General features: G+C 37.4%; 2 protein-coding genes across 5 annotated transcripts in view; both read right to left on the reverse strand.

The window, feature by feature from the left end:
• Positions 1 to 1,035: 1,035 nt before the first annotated feature.
• On the reverse strand, positions 1,036 to 7,242 carry COQ3 (coenzyme Q3, methyltransferase). Of its 2 annotated transcripts, none has more exons than XM_072408680.1 (7): positions 7,104 to 7,242; positions 5,498 to 5,585; positions 4,507 to 4,656; positions 3,460 to 3,559; positions 2,023 to 2,265; positions 1,633 to 1,792; positions 1,036 to 1,459 (listed from the first exon to the last, which is right to left on the reverse strand). In XM_072408680.1, exons 3-7 carry the CDS (start codon positions 4,602 to 4,604, stop codon positions 1,272 to 1,274), a joined length of 789 nt encoding a protein of 262 aa, XP_072264781.1. In that variant the 5' UTR covers positions 4,605 to 4,656; positions 5,498 to 5,585; positions 7,104 to 7,242; the 3' UTR covers positions 1,036 to 1,271. The 2 variants fall into 2 exon arrangements, with proteins under 2 accessions (XP_072264781.1, XP_072264782.1); XM_072408681.1 differs by lacking the exon at positions 7,104 to 7,242 and adding an exon at positions 6,264 to 7,015.
• Positions 7,243 to 12,266: 5,024 nt separating this feature from the next.
• The window catches only part of PNISR (PNN interacting serine and arginine rich protein), a 12,089-nt gene continuing 5,039 nt past the window's right edge, over positions 12,267 to 19,316 (reverse strand). Inside the window, exons 6-12 of one of the 3 annotated variants that reach the window (XM_072408683.1) lie at positions 17,989 to 18,173; positions 17,507 to 17,647; positions 17,245 to 17,344; positions 16,671 to 16,724; positions 14,383 to 14,547; positions 12,580 to 13,615; positions 12,267 to 12,405 (exon numbers count right to left, since the gene is read on the reverse strand). In XM_072408683.1, coding sequence (XP_072264784.1) covers positions 12,375 to 12,405; positions 12,580 to 13,615; positions 14,383 to 14,547; positions 16,671 to 16,724; positions 17,245 to 17,344; positions 17,507 to 17,647; positions 17,989 to 18,173 — 1,712 coding nt within the window. In that variant the 3' untranslated portion in view covers positions 12,267 to 12,374. Of the gene's footprint in view, positions 12,406 to 12,579; positions 13,619 to 14,382; positions 14,548 to 16,670; positions 16,725 to 17,244; positions 17,345 to 17,506; positions 17,648 to 17,988; positions 18,174 to 19,316 lie in introns of all 3 variants that reach the window. The other 2 variants (XM_072408682.1, XM_072408684.1) reach the window with 2 other exon arrangements.

Consider the following 19,316-nt stretch of genomic DNA (forward strand, 5'->3'; position numbering starts at 1 on the left):
GCCTAAGGACATGGGCCACTTGTAGTCAGCAAGTCATTTATTAATTCTACATGGTATCAAAGTATTCTTGATGAGAAAGTATAGCCATCTGACCAAAAGTTGAGGTGGAGCCAAAAATGATCTTTTAGTGTGATAATCCAAATCACACTAGCAATCTACCAAGGAATGGTCCAGAATAAATAAATGGAAGGTTTGGACTAGCCTATTTAGAGCCATGATTTGAATCCCAATGAAGCGTTGGTGAGTGATAATTTATAACATAACTGTAAGCACAAAATATACCACTAGCCAAGGAGAACTGAAGGAATATAGAAAATATAGTTCCACTTTGAGGGTTGACATAAACTCCAAAAATGAAGACATGTTAAAGTACACAGAACATCTGAAAATGTACTTCTATCTAGATTACCTTAGGCTGGAATACAAATGCACCCCTTGTTAGCATTGCTAGGCATTACTATGTCCACAGTCTTATAACTTTATGTCATCAGTGTGAGATTTAAGGCACCACTACATCCAACTGCTAGTCCTGGAGTGAGATTTAAAGAGTTCACTTTGCGTGCTGATGAGGTTTTGCTCGTTGGAACTTGAGTATACATTGCACCATCTCTGTTGTCAGTACATGCACCAACTATGATTAAGGTCAAACACTCATAAAGAGTCAGCTCTGCATGCATTAAATTTGAAGATGTCACCACCTCTTGCTAGAGATTCTGATATGGGATCTACCAAGATAGCCATCTCCAGGAGGTGTCATGGTGCAGGGTAACCACCTGCAATACTTGGCGACTAGGCCTTTTTTGGCCACAGCATCCAGAGTTCATTTTCTGTTGAAACACAGAAATACTTGGATGATAAATAAAAACCCTTCCCATTACTTACCATTTAATGCCTGATTTATAAAACTGCAGCTAGATAGCTGGAGTTTTTCTTCAACTATGTATTACAAAGGACTTGTGATCAGCATTTGCAGAAGCACATAAAGGCCTTACAATGCATTCAGCACACAACATAAGGCATAAAACACTCACTATATTGTATAAATAAACATGTTTTATAAAATAACACTGGATATAGGTTGAAAAGCAGCGCTGAAATGAAATACAACTAAACCATGATAACAACTATAGTGCTCCTTTGGCAAACAAATATTTTTGTGGTGGCTCTGCAGCTCCAATGATTCCAAGGTCTGAATTGCAAAGCAAAATACCGTCTGCAGAGCTGATTTAGACGTAATGCTTAATTCACACTGCAAACAATTGACATATCCATTATGTAGAGGCCTCTGCAGCTTTAGGAGAGTCCTGTTCTTTTTCAAAGTCTATATCTGAGGTCTGTTCTTGGCGGACGGTCTTTGATGCATGAACTGCATAGTTAACGCTAGTGTCATCAAACCAACTCCAGGATCCCATGAGAGGGTTGTATAGCATTCCCCTCAGTGTATCTACCACAAAACCATCTGTAAATTTAGAAATAAAATACATTTTAACTTTTGTGGACTAGAGTATTTTACAGCATACATACATTCAAGATCAACTTTTCAAAGTCATTACACTCAGGCCACATTCAAACAACAGCATTTGCATAAATCCACAGATGAAGGTCAAAGGACATTACACTTATAACACTTACTTGATTCAAGTAGTCTTTCAAGCTCTTCTGGTGGGATAAACTTGTCCCAATCATGGGTGCCTTCTGGAACAATGGACATAATCTTCTCTGCTAGCACTATTCCAAGAATATAGGATATCTTGGTTTTATTAATTGTTGTGATAAATAGTGAACCACCTGGCTTCCAAAAAACAAACACATTTATGATTATTACCTTCATATTGTGAAAATGATTAATGCCATTGTTTAGGCAAGAAATGTATATTTGGGTAGTTCTGCTACTCAACCCTCTCCCACCACTAAACTAATTGTGCCAAATAAAAATAGACACATTCTTACCTGACCAATTGCAGAAAAGAGCAAATAAAATGCACACTAAATATATAAAATCATGAAAGATTACTGTCCTACCTTAAGTACTTGAAAACTGCTTTGGATGAATGATTCAAGATCATTTACATGTTCGACAACTTCTGAAGCCACAATGGCATCAAAAGATTCAATATTCTGCTCCACAATCTCTTCCAATGTGCAAGGCTTGTATTGGATAAGCTTGTCTAAGACAGGGTCCTCTGACTTGTGAAGTATTGCTGTTCTTATGTTATCTTCCAGAGGATCAATTCCCGTAACTGCAGCACCTAGTCTTCCAAGTGGCTACAACATCAAAAATAGGTGGATTAGCTGTATTCAAGGTGGATTTATCTGTATGCAATATTTGCCTGTTGGATTGGATTCTACCAAACAGGTATTTTTTTATTGAAAACAACAATCTCTTTGTATCTGTTAATGTGAAATTCCTTAATCAGGTAGTGACTGTGGGAACAAATTTACAGCCCAATAACATATGCACATGGCTACAAAGAACAGGCCTGTTTATTTTCTATCTTCCCACAGGCTGAAAACTGCAGTGCAGGTGTTTAATATTGCATAGGAATATCACCCATGCGATATAAACTATAGGAAATAAAGGGTGCATGCAACATACTTGTTGCTATACAAGTGAACATTGACAAAACAATAAGTTAACCTACAAATATGTGGCATTTAATACGAAGATGTGAATATGGTAAAGTAAGAAAGTAACAATATTACTTAAAAAAACTTATTATTAAACAAAATTTATATAGCGCCAACATAATATGCAACGCTGTACATTAAATAGGGATAGTACACTTACCTTTTCAATGTCTTCTGTTCAGAAGACCTAGGTGAAGGTATAGTCATCATCATTCTGGAGAGGTTCTGGGGAATGTAGAGTGAATCTCCCAGCACTGTGCTGAAGCATTTTCTGACAAGAATTGCAGTAATCAGCTTTTCCCAGGACCTCTTCAGAAGATGATCAGGATGTTAAACACCTACAGCACAAAAGCTGGAGGAATTGCGAGTATACTGGTATGCATTTCATCTAGAGCGAGAGGCAGCAAACATACTCATCGAACTTTGCTCGTAATTAAAAGATATATAATTGTGACCAAAAAAATTTAAGTTATCAAAAGGTCAGTTGTCCCTTAAAATGAGAAAACGAGAATTCAGTAAGGAGGTAAAAGAGGCAGCTCTGTTTAAAATGTATTGAAGAGTTACTTTTAAAACTGCTTTTCCATTTTAACCCATAGCCATCAGTTTAATATTGGGTTACGGATAAACATGACAACACTGTTATTTTGTACATAGTTTGTGTACAAAAATACCTTAAAAATTCAAATCCCAGTGTAAGATTGGCAGTTTTTCTCAACAAATCTGATAATGTAATTACAGCAGGTATATTTTCACACGTTGCACTGGTTGACAATGTGTCAGCATCTTAAAATAGGTTGAGCAGAGCTTTTGTTAACTTTAGCTTATGGTTACCTCAGATAGAAGTCCTCCTCCACAGCCAACATCAAGGATTTTTACACCAGAGAGTGGACACCCAACATCATGATGATCACTTTTGCTCATAAGAATATCTCTAGGAAGATTAGATCAGACAATCATGCAACACAGTATGGAATGTCCCACATGCATGTTTTACATACAGTATACATAAATGCAATAACAATGTTTTTATTCCTTCTATTCTTTTTCTTTCTAAATCAGCTAGTTTGGTTTTCCTTGTTTACCATCTGCCTGTCATATCTGCCCAATCCCCCTTCCCTCAACATGCAACCTTAGGTTGCAAACATACATATTTGAAAAGAGCTGATTTATTCAGATAATTGTTCGGAAATCAGAAGATGAAATTTCATCTAATGCCTTTTGCCAGCTATAATTAGGTCAAATTTTCTGGCTATTTTAACCCCTTTTTATTGCGAGAACGCCAATTGATCAACGTCACTGTTGGCCCTACAATTTAGGGGTCTATCAGACTGGTGACCTTATGTCCTTGATGCTTCACTTCAACTAAGATGTAGTGCCTCTGTGTCAGAAAAGTCCCTCATTTTCAGAGGTCAGTGGAAGGGTGTCAGGTGCCTGTTTCAATGTTGCCCTGTGTAGTCACTGGTACTCCTGTATCAGTGGAACTAATGTCCATATGTAAGTGGTCAGTGGAGCCCCATCAAAATTTGCACTTGCTTCTATGTCTAGTTTAAATAATGTAGCGCTTCACCCAGTGACACCAAAAAGGTGTCCCACTGGCCACCAACTTTGGAGCATTTTTTATTTTCATCAAGTAGGTACAATAAATTTTGCTATTGCAAGTGTATTTTCTACCCCCACTGTCATGCTTAGATTCTTAAAGACGCTTACCTGAACTATTGTTTAAAACATTTTAGGGCCCCTGTGTTAGAAGTACCCCAAATTTGACATCATAACAGACCATTCCCATACCTTTAAGTTAACATCTGAGTACAAGACTGTTTTAAAAGAGGCTTTGGAGTTTGGGAAAGAAACAGCAATGCTTTGCATATATGAGTATACCTTACAAAGGGCACACGAATATCATTCATGGCATGGAGAGCCGAGTATACTCCTTCTTCATCCCACCATTTTGCTGACCAAGCTTGAAATTTCTTCATTTCGGTTGGATCCACTGTACTGGAAGTAGAATATGCTCGTCTAAACTGACTCCTATTAAAAACAATAAAAAATTGCAACACTTTATTAAAATGTTGCTAAAAATTATAATAGACACCCATAAGGTTTTGATGCACACTCTACGGTATTACAGCTGCAAGAAACAAAAACTCAAAATAAACCACAGCAGTCACAAAGAAAAAAAAATTAAAATGAAATGTTAAAAGCCCAACTCCTGGAAAAAAACTAGAAACAGTTCTGCAGTAAAAATATCTTGCATTGCAAAGGTAAATCCTTTTTATTTTATTCACTTGCTCCCACAGGCTTCAGTTCCATGTGAACAGTCCCTCTACAGCCTCCTCCGGGTCACAGGCACCAACATCATCTCCTACAATTCAGTACCAGTAGCTTTGCAATATAGGTGAGGACACCAAAGGCCCACCTACAGTCCAGAGCAATGAGATTAAAAAAAGGAGTGCTTGGGTTTCCAGGAGAGTGTGGATTGGGATGAGTAAAGTGCTTCATATGCTCCCCCCAGAACTAAGTTAGCATTTTGGAATGTGGAGGTATCCCCACTGCATGGGTGTTTTTCCCCCTGGATTCAGCTCTAAGGCTCAATTTCAGCAAAAACCTATTTTTTATTTGTTTTTTAGTTTTGTATAGACTTGTCATATGTAATCACATCTATCCATGTCCCTGTTGGGAAAGAATTCACCTCACTCACTCTTTGACTGTGTCTCCATGGGAAGTAAAGTTAAATCTCCCTGGAGGAGACTGCAGGAAAAAATCTTGATAGGGCCTTCTCCTACTAGAAAAAATATGGCTGGAGGTAAACGACTAAAATATATACATGATTATTAAAATAAAAACTACAAGAATTTAACCCACAACTTACTGTCTTCGTGTTTTGGCTGCTGTGCTGCCATTTCTGGTTCAGTGGTTAGAATAGGATAACTTTTGAAGCACAGGTACTAAACTGGCAACTGTTGATAAAGTAAAAAATAAATATTTAGTAGTATATAGTAATAAAAATAAATAGTAAATGATATTGAAGTGACTGTATAAGAATTGTCTACATACTGATAACTAAACGCAGAATTTATCATGACAAACATACAACTGCCAAGACCTTTGTGTCTAGCTGAACCCTCACTATTTACAACAAATGCAGTCAGGCTGCCCATACAGTAATAAAAGAGGGGCTTATTTTATTTTATACAACTGCTAAACCTATTGTCAGACTTAAAATACCCCCACTGACAGCACAAAGGCGCTTTACATGACCCCTGATCTCTGATAATGAATGGCGCTCTTCCTCCCTGAGCAGTATGTCCTCCATGTGTAAATACTTGTGAAGCGATGTACAGACAACCGTTATGAACCAATGATTTCCTCCAGGAAATATCACATTTCTATACATTTGCAGAACTCATCAGACTGCCGTACTGACCGGTGATGTGATTGTGAATGGATACATTGGCTGACTACTGGGTGTTCATGGTTCTGGGCATGCATCTGCCAGGCTAAATAAATCATGGCACCTGATAATCTTCCTGAAGCACCAACTTAGCACATTGATAGTTTTTGAATGGATAATTGTTTGGTAATGGGTTGAGATTTGTTGCTTTCGATCAACATTAAAATCTGGTGTCTGTATTCACCTCATGACTTCAGAAATCTTCTGCTGTTACTGATCATCTTCATATTATCCAAATTACTGATTCTCAGCTTTCATTGCTTTTGAAGTCAAAGTCCCACAAAAAGACAAATCAGACATTTTGCCTTAAAGCGGAATTAAAATTCCATATAAAAAATTTGCAGCCAGGGAGGGATTTATTGCAAAAAGACAAGTGATGCCCCTTCTATAATAAAACATATTCCTCTGTCTGATCCCTCTGATGGAACAGGTAAGTATATCCAGGGTTACTTGTGATTTATTGCTGCACACTGTGCCAGGTACTGGAGACACCCAGACAGCAGACATTGGCAGGAAGTGAGCAATAATGAAGCCATTTCCCTGTCACACAGACCGCCTTGCTTCAGGTCACAGCATATGTCTGGACTCCTGAATTGGGCCTGATGATTCCCCTCCCCCTGGTGGAAAAGTTTATAATATGGAGCATGTCTCTTTGAAAAGAGGTGTCAGGCACAGGGTGGGAGGGTAAATACAACTTATTTCTGTAATGTGTTACCACACATGTGGGGGGAGCTCTGACTGAGGAGTTACATTGATACCATTGATAGGTGAGACACAGGTGTGATAGCTGTAACCCTGGAAGCCAGGTGTATGTAGGGAGGGGAGGTTTATAGTGTAACGTGTGTGACTTATTTCTGTGTACTCCCTTTAGTTGTGTCCCACCATTCTCCTGTCATGGTACATATTGTACAATGACACCTAATAAAGGATGCGGGCTTTCCTGTAAACACAACTCCCCCCCACACTTGTAGCCATGGCTGCGTCCCGCGCCTCAGGCAGGTCACGTGCCTGTGCACTGCATTACCTGAGCGGCCCCCGGTGTACAGCCCGGCTCTGACTGGGCTCAGCACTGACCACATCCCGCTCACCACAACACACTGGTACCGGCAAGGGGACAGACACGGCTTGTAGGTGACACCCGCCGGAAACCTGCAGCCATTACCCCGCCTCTCCCACAGAAGAACACAGCCCCGGAAACACGGCCATGACAAGCAAGGGCACTGTGTGTCTTTCCTGCCCTTACATGATATATATATACCTTCCTACATACAGAATATGAATATATAATAAAAAAGGTGGAATGTATGTATTTAGGGTGCAGCAGTACTTTATTTTGTTCCTGGAACAGAAGCACATTTTCTTTCTAAGATGCATTGATATGATGGGTGTACAGGTCCTGTAGTAGGGATCACCAGGTAAAGCTAGATTGTAAGCTCTTTGGGGCAGGGTCCTCTCCTCCTCCTGTGTCACTGTCTGTATTCATCTGTCATTTGCAACCCCTATTTAATGCAGAGTGCTGCGTAATATGTTGGCACTATATAAATCCTGTTTTTTATTAATAATGACAATTCTGGTATCTATAGATGCTGTAAAATCTTTATCAAGGCATTCCAAGATGAACACTACAAAAACAGATACCGGTTTCAGGCCAGGGATTCCATTTTTTCCCTTCATATATTTATTTTGAGAAACTGAATTCTAGAAGCTGCGCTTCAAAAGGACAGAAGGTAAAGGACTAGTTACCAGCAGTGTCAGGTGGTCTCTCTGCAGAGATTCCATTTATTTCTCGGCCATGTCTTGTTCCGAGTCATCTCTGTATGTACATAACTACCCCACAAATGAACTTGTGCAGTGACTGTACTGACATCACCAAACCAGAAAATTTCAGAATGCAGATGAACAGCTATGGGGCTGTAGACACACTAGATTGCTTACTTACTAGTAATGACACATTCAAATTAATTTGCTAAGAATAATATTCACTTAGTGAAGTTGGTAAAAATTCCATTAGCAAATAATACCCAATCACAAATATAATGGAGGGGAAAAAGCACAGGAATTGTACAGTTGGGGTATTGAAGTCAGCAGTTTTATCAAAAGAAGATATGGGGGACTCCCTTGCAATATATACCGTGTTTCCCCAAAAATAAGACACTGTCTTATATTTTTTTTGGCTCCCAAAAACACACTAGGTCTTATTTTCAGGGGATGTCTTATTTTTCCATGAAGAAGACTACAGTACATGTTTATTGTTGAAAGTCACCTAGGTCTTATTTTCGGGGTAGGTCTTATATTAGGGCAGGTTTACAAAATAGTGCTAGGTCTTACTTTCGGGGAAACATGGTATATGTTCAGTCATCTAAGCGAAGTTTATGCTTTCAATAAATCAGCTCCATTGGTATACAGATGGAAGTTTAGATATTTTTTGGGAATCTGTCCTGACAACTAGTTTGTTTTTCCACAATAATATACATGATCATCATTCGCAAATATTGTCAGAAAGTGCATTTTTTTTTCTTTCACAGCAGCTATGCTATCCTGCACTCCTGATCATTTTAACAGCTATGAATTCCAAATGTGAGGGAGGTGACAGCAGAGCATACTACACACAAAGGGGTCTATTTAGAAAGTAGTGTATATGACATTATGTGAAACATTCCCTGCTGAAGAATCTTTCCACTTCATGTGTCTCAATGGCAGTAAATGATTCTCAGCCTTACATATAGGCCCTGATGTTTTTTGGTGTGACCAATGTGCACAACTCATTACACAACTCGTACTGCCCCTAATATACTCAGAGACCAGAGATGCAACACAAATGTTGTACAATACCCCATTCTCCCATATGCCATGAGGCAATTACACTTTGATTTTTCCAGTGATGCCAGTACTGCAGCATGACTACAAGCTCTTAAAAGATTTATATAAAAGATTGTATTCCAACCAGTCTTAAAACTGGAAACAACCCCTGGCATAACACAGATCAATTTAAGTACGGTATAGGCTGCCTATGCTCAAAGTTAAAAACCTTGTCTCAAAGACTCTCACAGTTCCACCATCCAGAAGTTACAAAGGCCAAGCTCAATAGGAAGTGCATGTTGCACTGGTATGGAGGACATTAGTGATGCTTATCAGAAACTGCCACTTAAAAGTTTGGCTGGGTTGTATTTATTTGGAAGAATCTAGCGCTAATAAAATATGCAGAATGTAAACCGCTTATTTATTTGCCTGCTGTAGGCTGCCAAACTTTCCACATAAATATCCATCACAGCCCCTTAATTTCTTAGCTGTGCACCAAGATCTACTTACCTGTGCTTGTTCTGATTTGCCTTATGCAAGGCTTTCCAGCACTGAACAACCCAAAAGCAGATTTTTTTGGTGGAAGGTCTGCTCACATTTTTAGCCTGTATACTTATCTTACTAAGTTTCCTTCCAGCAGCCCTACCCCAATAGCAATTTGAGCTGGCTAAATAACCATATATTCCTATAAGAAAAACTCCATCCGTGTACACTACCCACACACATACTGAGGAAAATGAAAATTAAATTTTAAGGGTGAGCAGATCTCCACACTTTTAAAAATAATAAATACGAAAACAATAGTGTATGGTGATATAAACACAGAGGGGACAGTTCATACTGTCAGGGTTGTGAACAAATCTGACTTATAACACTGTGATATGGCAAACTGTTAAAGCTTCCTGGCCCAAACATTACAATTTAAAAGCCAGTCAGCATGGCATGACGGATTACATAAACATGTTTAATGAAAACAGAAATTCTTTTTTTACATTCTAGTCCTACAACTATGAGGCAACTTTAGTTAAAAACATGTCCGAGACAAGAAGGCTGCTGCTGAATTCTCAGTCAGAATTGACATGCTGACCAACTCCTATGCTTCAATAATTTGAGTCACTAACCCAAAACACACACATAAAGATGCTTGTCATGCATACTTGTTTCAGGGCAGAAACTCAAAAGACTTGAAACCAGAGAGACAGAATGACAGTCAAAGTACTAGGCACCCTTTTTTTCATTCTAGAAAAAGTTTACATTCATTTTATTGTTTAGCAGCTACATTTATAGAGAAATTTTAGTCTTCAATATACATTCACCGGTACCAGTGAAAAGCTTCATGTAAATAAGGATAGCAATTTATAGTCTAAATATCTTCCTAAACAGAACAAGTCACAATGGGACTTATGGGCAAACCTGGCTCCCAGTCATAATTATATATTGTCGTGTACAACTATAACATGATAAATACTTGACCTGGAAAAAGTTTGAAGAAAAATGGTTCTGACATATCAGGTTTATTTCAGCTGTGACTCCAGAATTATGTCTACAGCCAGACATGGAGAAGAATCTTGCATTTTCAGAAGAATAGCATTGTGTATTTCTCCTATTACAGGTGTGTATACAGAATATGAAGGCTGACACCGATAACCTGCTCTTCTGAAAATACCGGCAGCCTGGCTTGCCTGCTTGCTCCAATTGACATGGACCTGGAACCTGCTATGCAGATCAAGAATTCTGAAACTCATTGCCAATTGCTTTGTTAGGTCCCCAACACAAACAGATGATGAAGCCAGTGGAATTTAGGCAACTTCTATTTCCAAAATACACCTACTAGATTGTAAGCTCTTCGGGGCAGGGTCCTCTCCTCCTGTATCACTGTCTGTATTAGTCTGTCATTTTCAATCCCTATTTAATGTACAGCGCTGCGTAATATGTTGGCGCTATATAAATCCTGTTTAATAATAATAATAATAAGATACAACAAAAATAGCAACCTCCATATTTCCACTCTTCCTCTTGGATTGATAAAAAGTTAGTGGACACACAATTACCTGAACTCTGGTAGCTACTATCATGGTACCTGCCTGACCTCCTAAACACCTTCTATAGCTTGAGTGTTAGGCTGTTAAATGGTGGCAAATGCAAAACGTACAGCATTCGTTTATTTTAGAACTGAAAAGTGAGACAAAGAATCAAAATGAAATCCTTTACAAGCAGCATAATTATATATATATATATATATATATATATATATATATATATATATATATATATAAAAATCAAATGAATATTCACACCTTGAAGTACAAACATAGCTGGTTCTTAATAAGTACTGAAATACCATTTGTTGTATCTTAAAATACCATCTTTTTCCAGGTCTAACAAACCTGTCTGACTGAACATAAAACACCACCGTCAATTCCAGCTTTCTGGTACATTACAAAGGTAATAATTTTATCCTAACATTTGTAATTCGGGAAGCCCACTGACTGTCTACACCAGATAGGTGGCCACTAGACAGAAATCTTTAAACATATGTACTATAAAATAGAAATATGGTGCATCAACCATATAACAGATACATCACAAGTTGGTGTAAAAATTAATGTATGCTGACTGAAAAGTACACAATACCCATTAATGAAAATTCTAACTTAAATGAAAATAGAGTATCAGTATCAGGTCATTTTTAAAGTGACTTCGACACAGCCCATAATTTTCATTCATGTGGTTTCTGTGTTCTTTGATAAGAGCACTGGATGGGAGCAGAGTGGTCGAATGGTTGAGGCAAAGGTAATTCTTCCATTTTGGTATTTTAGTTCAATTTATCCATTACACTACAAAGGTCTATATAACATTTCAGTTATTTTAAACCAACCAGACCCGGTTAAATCTTTAGCAGGCTGTGAGCTATGATGTAAAGATACAACATAATATAATGTCATTGTACATGGGACAACAATCCTAAATTGTGCATAGTCAAAATAACTAGCGAAATCACTGTTTTTTTTTGGTTAATAAAAAAATAAAAATAATAAAGAAACTACTTTATTAACATGACAAGACATTTAACTGTTTGCTTAAGATTACAGCTAAAAAAAAAAACTAGATTACTAGTATACAGAAAATATATACACTACAAAATAGTTTTAATTCTCTTTTACTTTCATGAACAGGAAAAAAGAAAAATCATGTACACATTTAAAAAGCAGATAGTAGGGAAAAAAGAAATTTAACTGTTTGCTTAAGATTACAGCTAAAAAAAAAAACTAGATTACTAGTATACAGAAAATATATACACTACAAAATAGTTTTAATTCTCTTTAAGTTTCATGATCAGGAAAAAAGATATAACATGTACACATTAAACAAGCAGATAGTAGCAAAAAAAAAAAATGAATTTCCGAACCTATGTAGCCATAATGTGTCTCTAAAATGAGACAAGCCTTTAAAACTCATTGAATTTTAAAAAAATATTAGACTGGTCTGCAATCTATCAGCGTTTACGACGAACAGGTGTTGATGACCTGCAAAACAAAAACAAACGCCAGTATTAGTTTGATCTAGAAGAGAAAAAAAATGCTTTTAATTTTTTTTTTTTTATTATTAACCAATTTAGATTTATCATACAAAATATATATATATATATGCAGGAAAATTGTAAATAAATTATTAAGCAATAGAAAGAAAAAGTGTACTACCTTGATCGGGTCTTAGACTTGTGTTTGCGGCTTGCCTTCTTACCAGACCTTTGAGATTTTTCCAAAGACCGTGATCGGCTACGTTTGCCTTTCTTAGATTTTTTATCCTTGTAAACAGGCGATTCCGAACTGCTTCTTCCACTAGAAGACATGCGCTTCTTGAGCTCCTTTGTAGAATTTTTTTTGCTCTCATGCCTGGAGTCCTGCCGAGACATCTTGGAGGAAGATGACTCGCTACGGGAAAATGTTCTTTCACTCTCTCTCCTACTTTTGATTCTATCATCCTCTTGAAAGTTAAACTTATATTTTTCATCTTTCTTTAATTTTTCCTTTTTTCTTTCCTTTTCAGATTCTCTTCTCTTCCTATCCATTTCAATACTTCTACTCCTTGCCTTTTCTCTTTCCCTACTACCTCCTCTATGCTTATGTCTACTTCTACTGGAGCTTCTGCGATGGTCATCACTTTTACGTCTATCCCTGCTTCTACTACGCACAGAATGCCTATCTCTAGAATGGTTCACCCTTCTCTCTCTGCTGTGACTACGCTCCCTTCGCCACTCTTGATCCATGCTATTTTTGCTAGATCTCCTCCTCTCACTAATTTTCTCTCTGCTTCTACTCCTATCTCTACGATTCTTACGTGTGACACTCCTACTCCTGCTACGTCTTACTTTGCGGGTTGGTGATGGACTATGACTCCGTCTCTTTTTCCTCTTAGGTAAAGAGGGAGATGAACTATGGCTGCTAGAAGAGCTGGTACTGTAGTCACTACTGCTACTACTGCTGCTACGTTCTTTGCTGCTGCTACTACTGCTGCTGCTGCTACTACTGGAGCTCCTTGATTTTCTAGCAGGTCTTTCCTTTACTTCCTTTTTAGGTTCAAAAACAGGGATAGCCTCAAATTTTTTCTTATCAGTTTCAATCTCACTGTCTATTTTTCTTTTCTCGTGTATACCTAGGTTATCTGCTATATCTGTGTTAGGGTTGTCTAATATATTTTTTCCATCATCATTATCATCATGATCATTGTGTTTATCTTCTGAAAAAGAGGGGAAAAAGTCTGTCAATATTAGGTAAACAAAACCAATATACATGTCAAAAAAGGTTTACACAGTCCCAACTATTTTCCCCCCCATTTTGTATATCCCTAAGAATATAAATGCTCCTGTTCAGTTTGTATTCCACTAAGCAAAAAAAAAAGTGAGATGTAGTTGTCACCAGGACACAACAGTATGTATCTTTTGGAACGTGGGGAGAAACCAATGTGCCCAGAGCAAAACACGCACAACACGGGGAGAACATAGAAACTTATTTCCAATTGTGTGCTGGGATAGGTTTGAATCTGGGGCCCTCCTGCTGCAAGGCAAGAGTGCTATCTTGCCACCATGCCAACCATATAAATACATTTTATCTGCACACTTAGCTGTTCACCTGGAGTTTGTCTGTAAGAAATATTTTCTGAAAATGAAGGTGGCACCAACAACATTTTCATTTGCCATTCCAAATGTAAAATATAAATGCAAAAAAGATTTTTAACTCAATAAAAAAAAACATGAACACTCATATAAGGGTTAGATTTCAACAGTGCTGAAGTGTGGATATCTGTTAGTCCTCAAATCATTTCCCATGAATACTTTCGTATCCAAGGCCTAAGGCCATGCCCCAGATTTTGCCCAGATACTTCTAAAAACACTCTGTACTTACACTGTCAAATGTCAGCACCCCTCCTGCCTCCAGACAAGTCATTTAGAAACCTCTCCTTATGCCTGATTCACCCAAATGTCTAGGAAAAAAAAGTATTACCCTCTTGTCGTTCAAGTAGCTGTTGCTCTTTTTCTTTTCGTTTAAAGGCTTCTAGCTTCTGACGTATCCTATGGCGGAGTTCTTCTTCATCAGTATCAGAGGACTCTGAACCTCTATCACTTCTTTCGTCTTCACTTTCTGCAGATCCATAACCACCCAGTCCACCTGCATGCACAAAGCCCAGTCCATTAAGCAGCAATGAGAGATTTGTCAACCTACTGCTTTCTTAGGTACACAGCATGCTGGTACTAAAATAGGTATAGCACACGCAAAGGAGAAATTTCACATTCTCTTGGTTTAGGGATTGAATAACCCTAGTATGTCAGGTAAAAAGTTCCGATTCTTCTGCTCTAGAGTTTGCATGTATCTCATGTTATGCTTTACAAGATCTACCACAAATGTTCTTAAGATAATAATATATAAAAATATTAAAAAGTAAGCGGACTACATAGGTGATTTTTGCAAAAAAAAGCAGTAATTGTGGTATCTGGTGACTCCTGACACTGCTTTGCTTGTTACAGATGGGACACCTAAGCTTCCTGTTGTTGTGTTGCAACCTCATAATACAAGCCAAATGAAAAGAACAATAATCAGATAATGTTGACCAGGACCAAACACCCACAATTTGCTCAAGGTGAGAAGAGACTTGCCAACTGAAGTTTTTTTTTTTACACATACACTTAATGGAGGTGTAAATAAAGTCATCTTGTTAGCAAAAATAAAATCACAATGGCTTTGAATGTTTATACTTGACATGATTAAATAACAGGTATGGTAGGTTTGATAATAGGTCAGTTGCCTAAACTTCATAATTTAGATTTCCTATTTACAAGTGTAAACTTGGTGATGTTAGTTCACATATAATTTGGCAGTGAAGGTGTGCAGGAAGAAAAATCAAATGTAACATTTGCCCACTACTTAGTGTCAGCAGAATATGATATTAAGTAGTGGGAAAACATGGCTATGGTCACAGCCTAAACAGTTGAGAGGATTTAGGTTTTGAAAGAGCCAATTTTAACTTAAATCAATCACATTATAAACTGAAATAAATATGTAGTGACAAAAACCAGTTGAGCGTCTGGTGTAACGATCACTCCCCTTAGGGAATTTAAAAATCACTGCTTCAAGCACTTTCAAGTTTTGATACCACATATTTCCATTTGTCTGTGCCTCCTTTGGAACAGTCTACAGTTGCCAAATTTAAGACAAAGACAACTGCAGACAAGAAAGCACAACCTTTGACTTAAAATTGAGAAAAAAAAGATATTTTCTTAGGTCTAGTACTAAATTATGAACCTGAAAAAGCTTATGATAGGAAATATTGGAACACTGAGGAGGCACACATTTAGCTTAAAGGTTCAGTTAAATACCAAATATATTTTCCATACAAGATTCTTTTTTTCACCATTTTTATTTACCACAAATAATGTGCATATTACATTATTACACATTATTAATATATTACACAGTAAAGACAAAAATTGTATTGCAATTGGCGTACATAATGAGCACATCATATGATGTCTTAAGTGTATGAAAAATGAATGTGTGGCACACAAGGCACCAGACTGACCCAACAAAGAAATGAAGAGTATCTGTAAAAGACAGTTGTACCATTATTTTAAAATCCAGTCATCTCCCCCTTACCACATTCAGAGCATAATTGTAATAGTGCAATGTACCAATTTGTATTATCCATCTTTTATAAATACAAGTCAGAAGGCAATGAGTCCGCCCTGCACAAACACCGCAGTAATGAGAGACTGCCATTATCATCTGTGGCAGGTCAACCATCTACAAGTTAGCATCTGACTTCTCTAAAGATCTATTTATGAAGAGAGGAAGTGCTTGGGGCACCAAGCCACACACAGAGAAGCTCTTCTAACCTGACTTGAGGTACATTCTGCTACTGCATTTACTGTTGCTAGCCTGTACGTAACCGGCATTCATAGATTTTAGGGCACTATTACCATCAGAATTAGGATTCTAAAAACCGTAAGAAAAGAGTATATGGTGTATATTAAACATATCCAGTACATCTCATGTACAAATCTGTTATTTTCTGCCTGCCTTTATAAAGCAGTAGTGTGAGCCACTAGATGTTCTCGAGGCAGTACAAACAAACTGATTGGAATCCACCAGTGATACAATGTGAGGTAAATGGTCTTTCAACTTGCATTTTACGGCAGATACTGGACATGCTTTCATGAAAATCATGCACACGATACAGAAACTTTCTTATCCCACAGAAATCCCTTCCCATCAAATAATTGTATAAACACACTTACCAAGTCCAGTGAGGGAAGCCAGTGCACTGGACTGCGCCAGCTGCCTTGCAGGAGCTTTGTATCACATCAACAACAGGAACAACAAGTTAAAACACATAGTCACGACCTCAAAGTCATGAGCTTCTATGAAAAAAATATTACTACTGCTGCTATTTGGGGGGAGAAAAGACAGGTTAAATAGATTATCCATACAAAAGTACAAGCAGAATTTAGGTAATACTCCTAAAATGTAGAGGGGTAAAAACAATATATAATGAGGGTTCATGTCTATTAAAAAAAAAAAAAAAAAAAAAAAAAAAAGTTAGGAGCTTTGTCAGATAGTTTTGAAAGCTTCATTAAGGAAAATAGTTTATTAAGTAACTAACTTAACTGGGGTATATAAAGATTCTGTATGAGCTGATGTAGATGTAACACACTAAGACTAAATACAAAGGGAAAAAAAACACATAATAGGGACACGCTAGCTAGCTAGATAGATGAAATTTGCCTAAATGAAATAATGGTTTTATAAGAAAAATTTTCTCCTGCAGCACAAATTATAAATAAAGCCATGCATTAAAAACAAAAAAGCTACCTTTGGTTGCTTTACGATGAGCCTCTTTAGCCACATTATAAATTTCTTCATTTGTGACATCCAAAAGAATTTCTGTAAGCAGCATTTTTGTCATAATCATCTGGGTGATAAAAAATAAATGGTGTAAGGAGGATTGAAAGGAGAAAAAAAAAATCTTGTGCAAGGCTCACCCAAATAGGACAATTTTTATTAGCACCATACTAGTGGACCTGTATCAAGTATTTTCTTTTCTGTGGTGGAGGCATATGAACAAAACACGTACCATTTGATAAGCCCTCTCCTCTTCAGTTAATTCTGACTCACTGTTCTCTTCCTGTGGAGCTGGGGAAGGACTGCGGCTAACTTTTGAACTAACTCTGTCCTCTTCATTCTCATCATCTTCCTCTTCATCATCATCACTGTCCTGCAAAAGAAATTGGTCTGCATTACCATAACTGTCCTTTTTAATATTGGCTTGAAACAGTACATTAGGTTTTGTTTTTTGTAAAAGGCCCAATTCCCACGTAGTGACCATATCTGTTAAACCGAATAGTCTTCTATAACAACTTTTATTAATGAAAACACGTTCCTACTATTTAAAGCTCTGCAAGTATATACAAGGACCCCAAAACTCAAGAACAAAGTTATGTGTGACACTTCAGAAGTTTTCTGTACTGCCTATATACATAAGTAGCCAATTATTTGTACACCCTCATCTTTAGTCAGGTGGTCTCCTTGCTGCATGTATCTGTAGCTTTTACTTACAAATTTGCTTTTCAATGGCAAACGGGGACCATCACCCTGCGCCGCATGTTGATTCTTCTGTTCTTGCTTCATCTGAGCACGCTGCTGCTCCATTCGCTCACGTTCCAACTTTTTTTGTTTTTCTCTATCCATTTTCTCTAAACCTTCACGAATCCATGCAGGCAAAGTCCTGCGTTTGACAGCATCTATAAAAAGAAAAATAGTTGTGAAATCCTAGCCTGCTTTGCATTTATTATAAGTAATAATAATGTGTTATTTGAAGTTCACTAATTCTGCAGTTCAGAAGGCCATACAAAGGCACCATGAATACAATAATATATGGACATATAAATAAGTCTACATGTGCCAGCTCTGCTTGTAGTTACTGTGTAAGAGAACACCAATACACTCCCTATGCAGGGGTTACTAGGTTACATTGATTATGACTTCAAGGGGATTCAGTGTGTTGGTTCCATTACTAACAACCTCATGGAAGCCCATAAATTAAAGAATATTATGTATAGTTTGTTCTACAATATTCCCATGTTACCAATTGTCTTTTAAACTTGGCACAAGCATGCCAGCAATAAACTGTGAAACCTCAATCGTCATGCTAAAAGTTCAGGGACCCCACTCCCGTAACAGTTTTATTAACTGTTGATGATTGAGCCATTTCACCTTCTTTGAAGTGAATGACAACACCATTTGTAATGCAGTTTTAATGCAACTTTGTCACCCTATGGTCTTAACGTGCAAGTAAACTTTAAAAAGTTGTTCTTTTTGTACACTGAACCACACATTTGAATTCATTGTAGACCTGGGCTTTATTCTCAGCTCAGAAGGGAATAGATCTAGATACTGGAGACAATGGAACTCAATGGGAGCTACATTTATCAAGGGATGCCCACAGCGCTTTGTAATAGGTTGTAACTATATAAATCCTGTTTTTAATAATAATAATAATATTAACAACAATAAACAATAATGCTCAATAAAGACAGGATTATGGTGGGACCCAGAAAAATCAGCAGTAAACATGGTGACAGCATGCTGGGCCAGCCATCACTGGAGAGGGCAAGGGGTAGGGTGTCATAATTACAGGTTTTGAACAAACGTTCACACACACACACACACACACACACACACACAAATAAGCCTATATCCACTTCAAGTGGTCTTTTACTCAGCAGTAAACAAATAAAAACCCAACTTTATTTTCTATTGGGAAAAACTTAAAAAAAAAAAAGACAGTATTGTCTTTTTTGTTTTGTTTTTTTTTTTTTTTAACCACCTAGCCGGTATGCCCGACCTTCGTACGGGCAAAAAAAAATGGCTAGGATGGTTAACCC

Source organism: Pyxicephalus adspersus, chromosome 4 (genome assembly GCF_032062135.1).
Source record: "Pyxicephalus adspersus chromosome 4, UCB_Pads_2.0, whole genome shotgun sequence".
Lineage (NCBI taxonomy): Eukaryota > Metazoa > Chordata > Amphibia > Anura > Pyxicephalidae > Pyxicephalus > Pyxicephalus adspersus.

Bases quoted from the DNA above. Each gene is read 5' to 3' on its own strand.
- COQ3 (XM_072408680.1), bottom strand. From the start codon at position 4,604: ATGAAGAAATTTCAAGCTTGGTCAGCAAAATGGTGGGATGAAGAAGGA. The intron at 3,560-4,506 runs GTATACTCATAT...TAATCTTCCTAG, and splicing joins ATTCGTGTGCCCTTTGTAAG to AGATATTCTTATGAGCAAAA. The intron at 2,266-3,459 runs GTAACCATAAGC...TTGATGTTGTAG, and splicing joins GAGGAGGACTTCTATCTGAG to CCACTTGGAAGACTAGGTGC.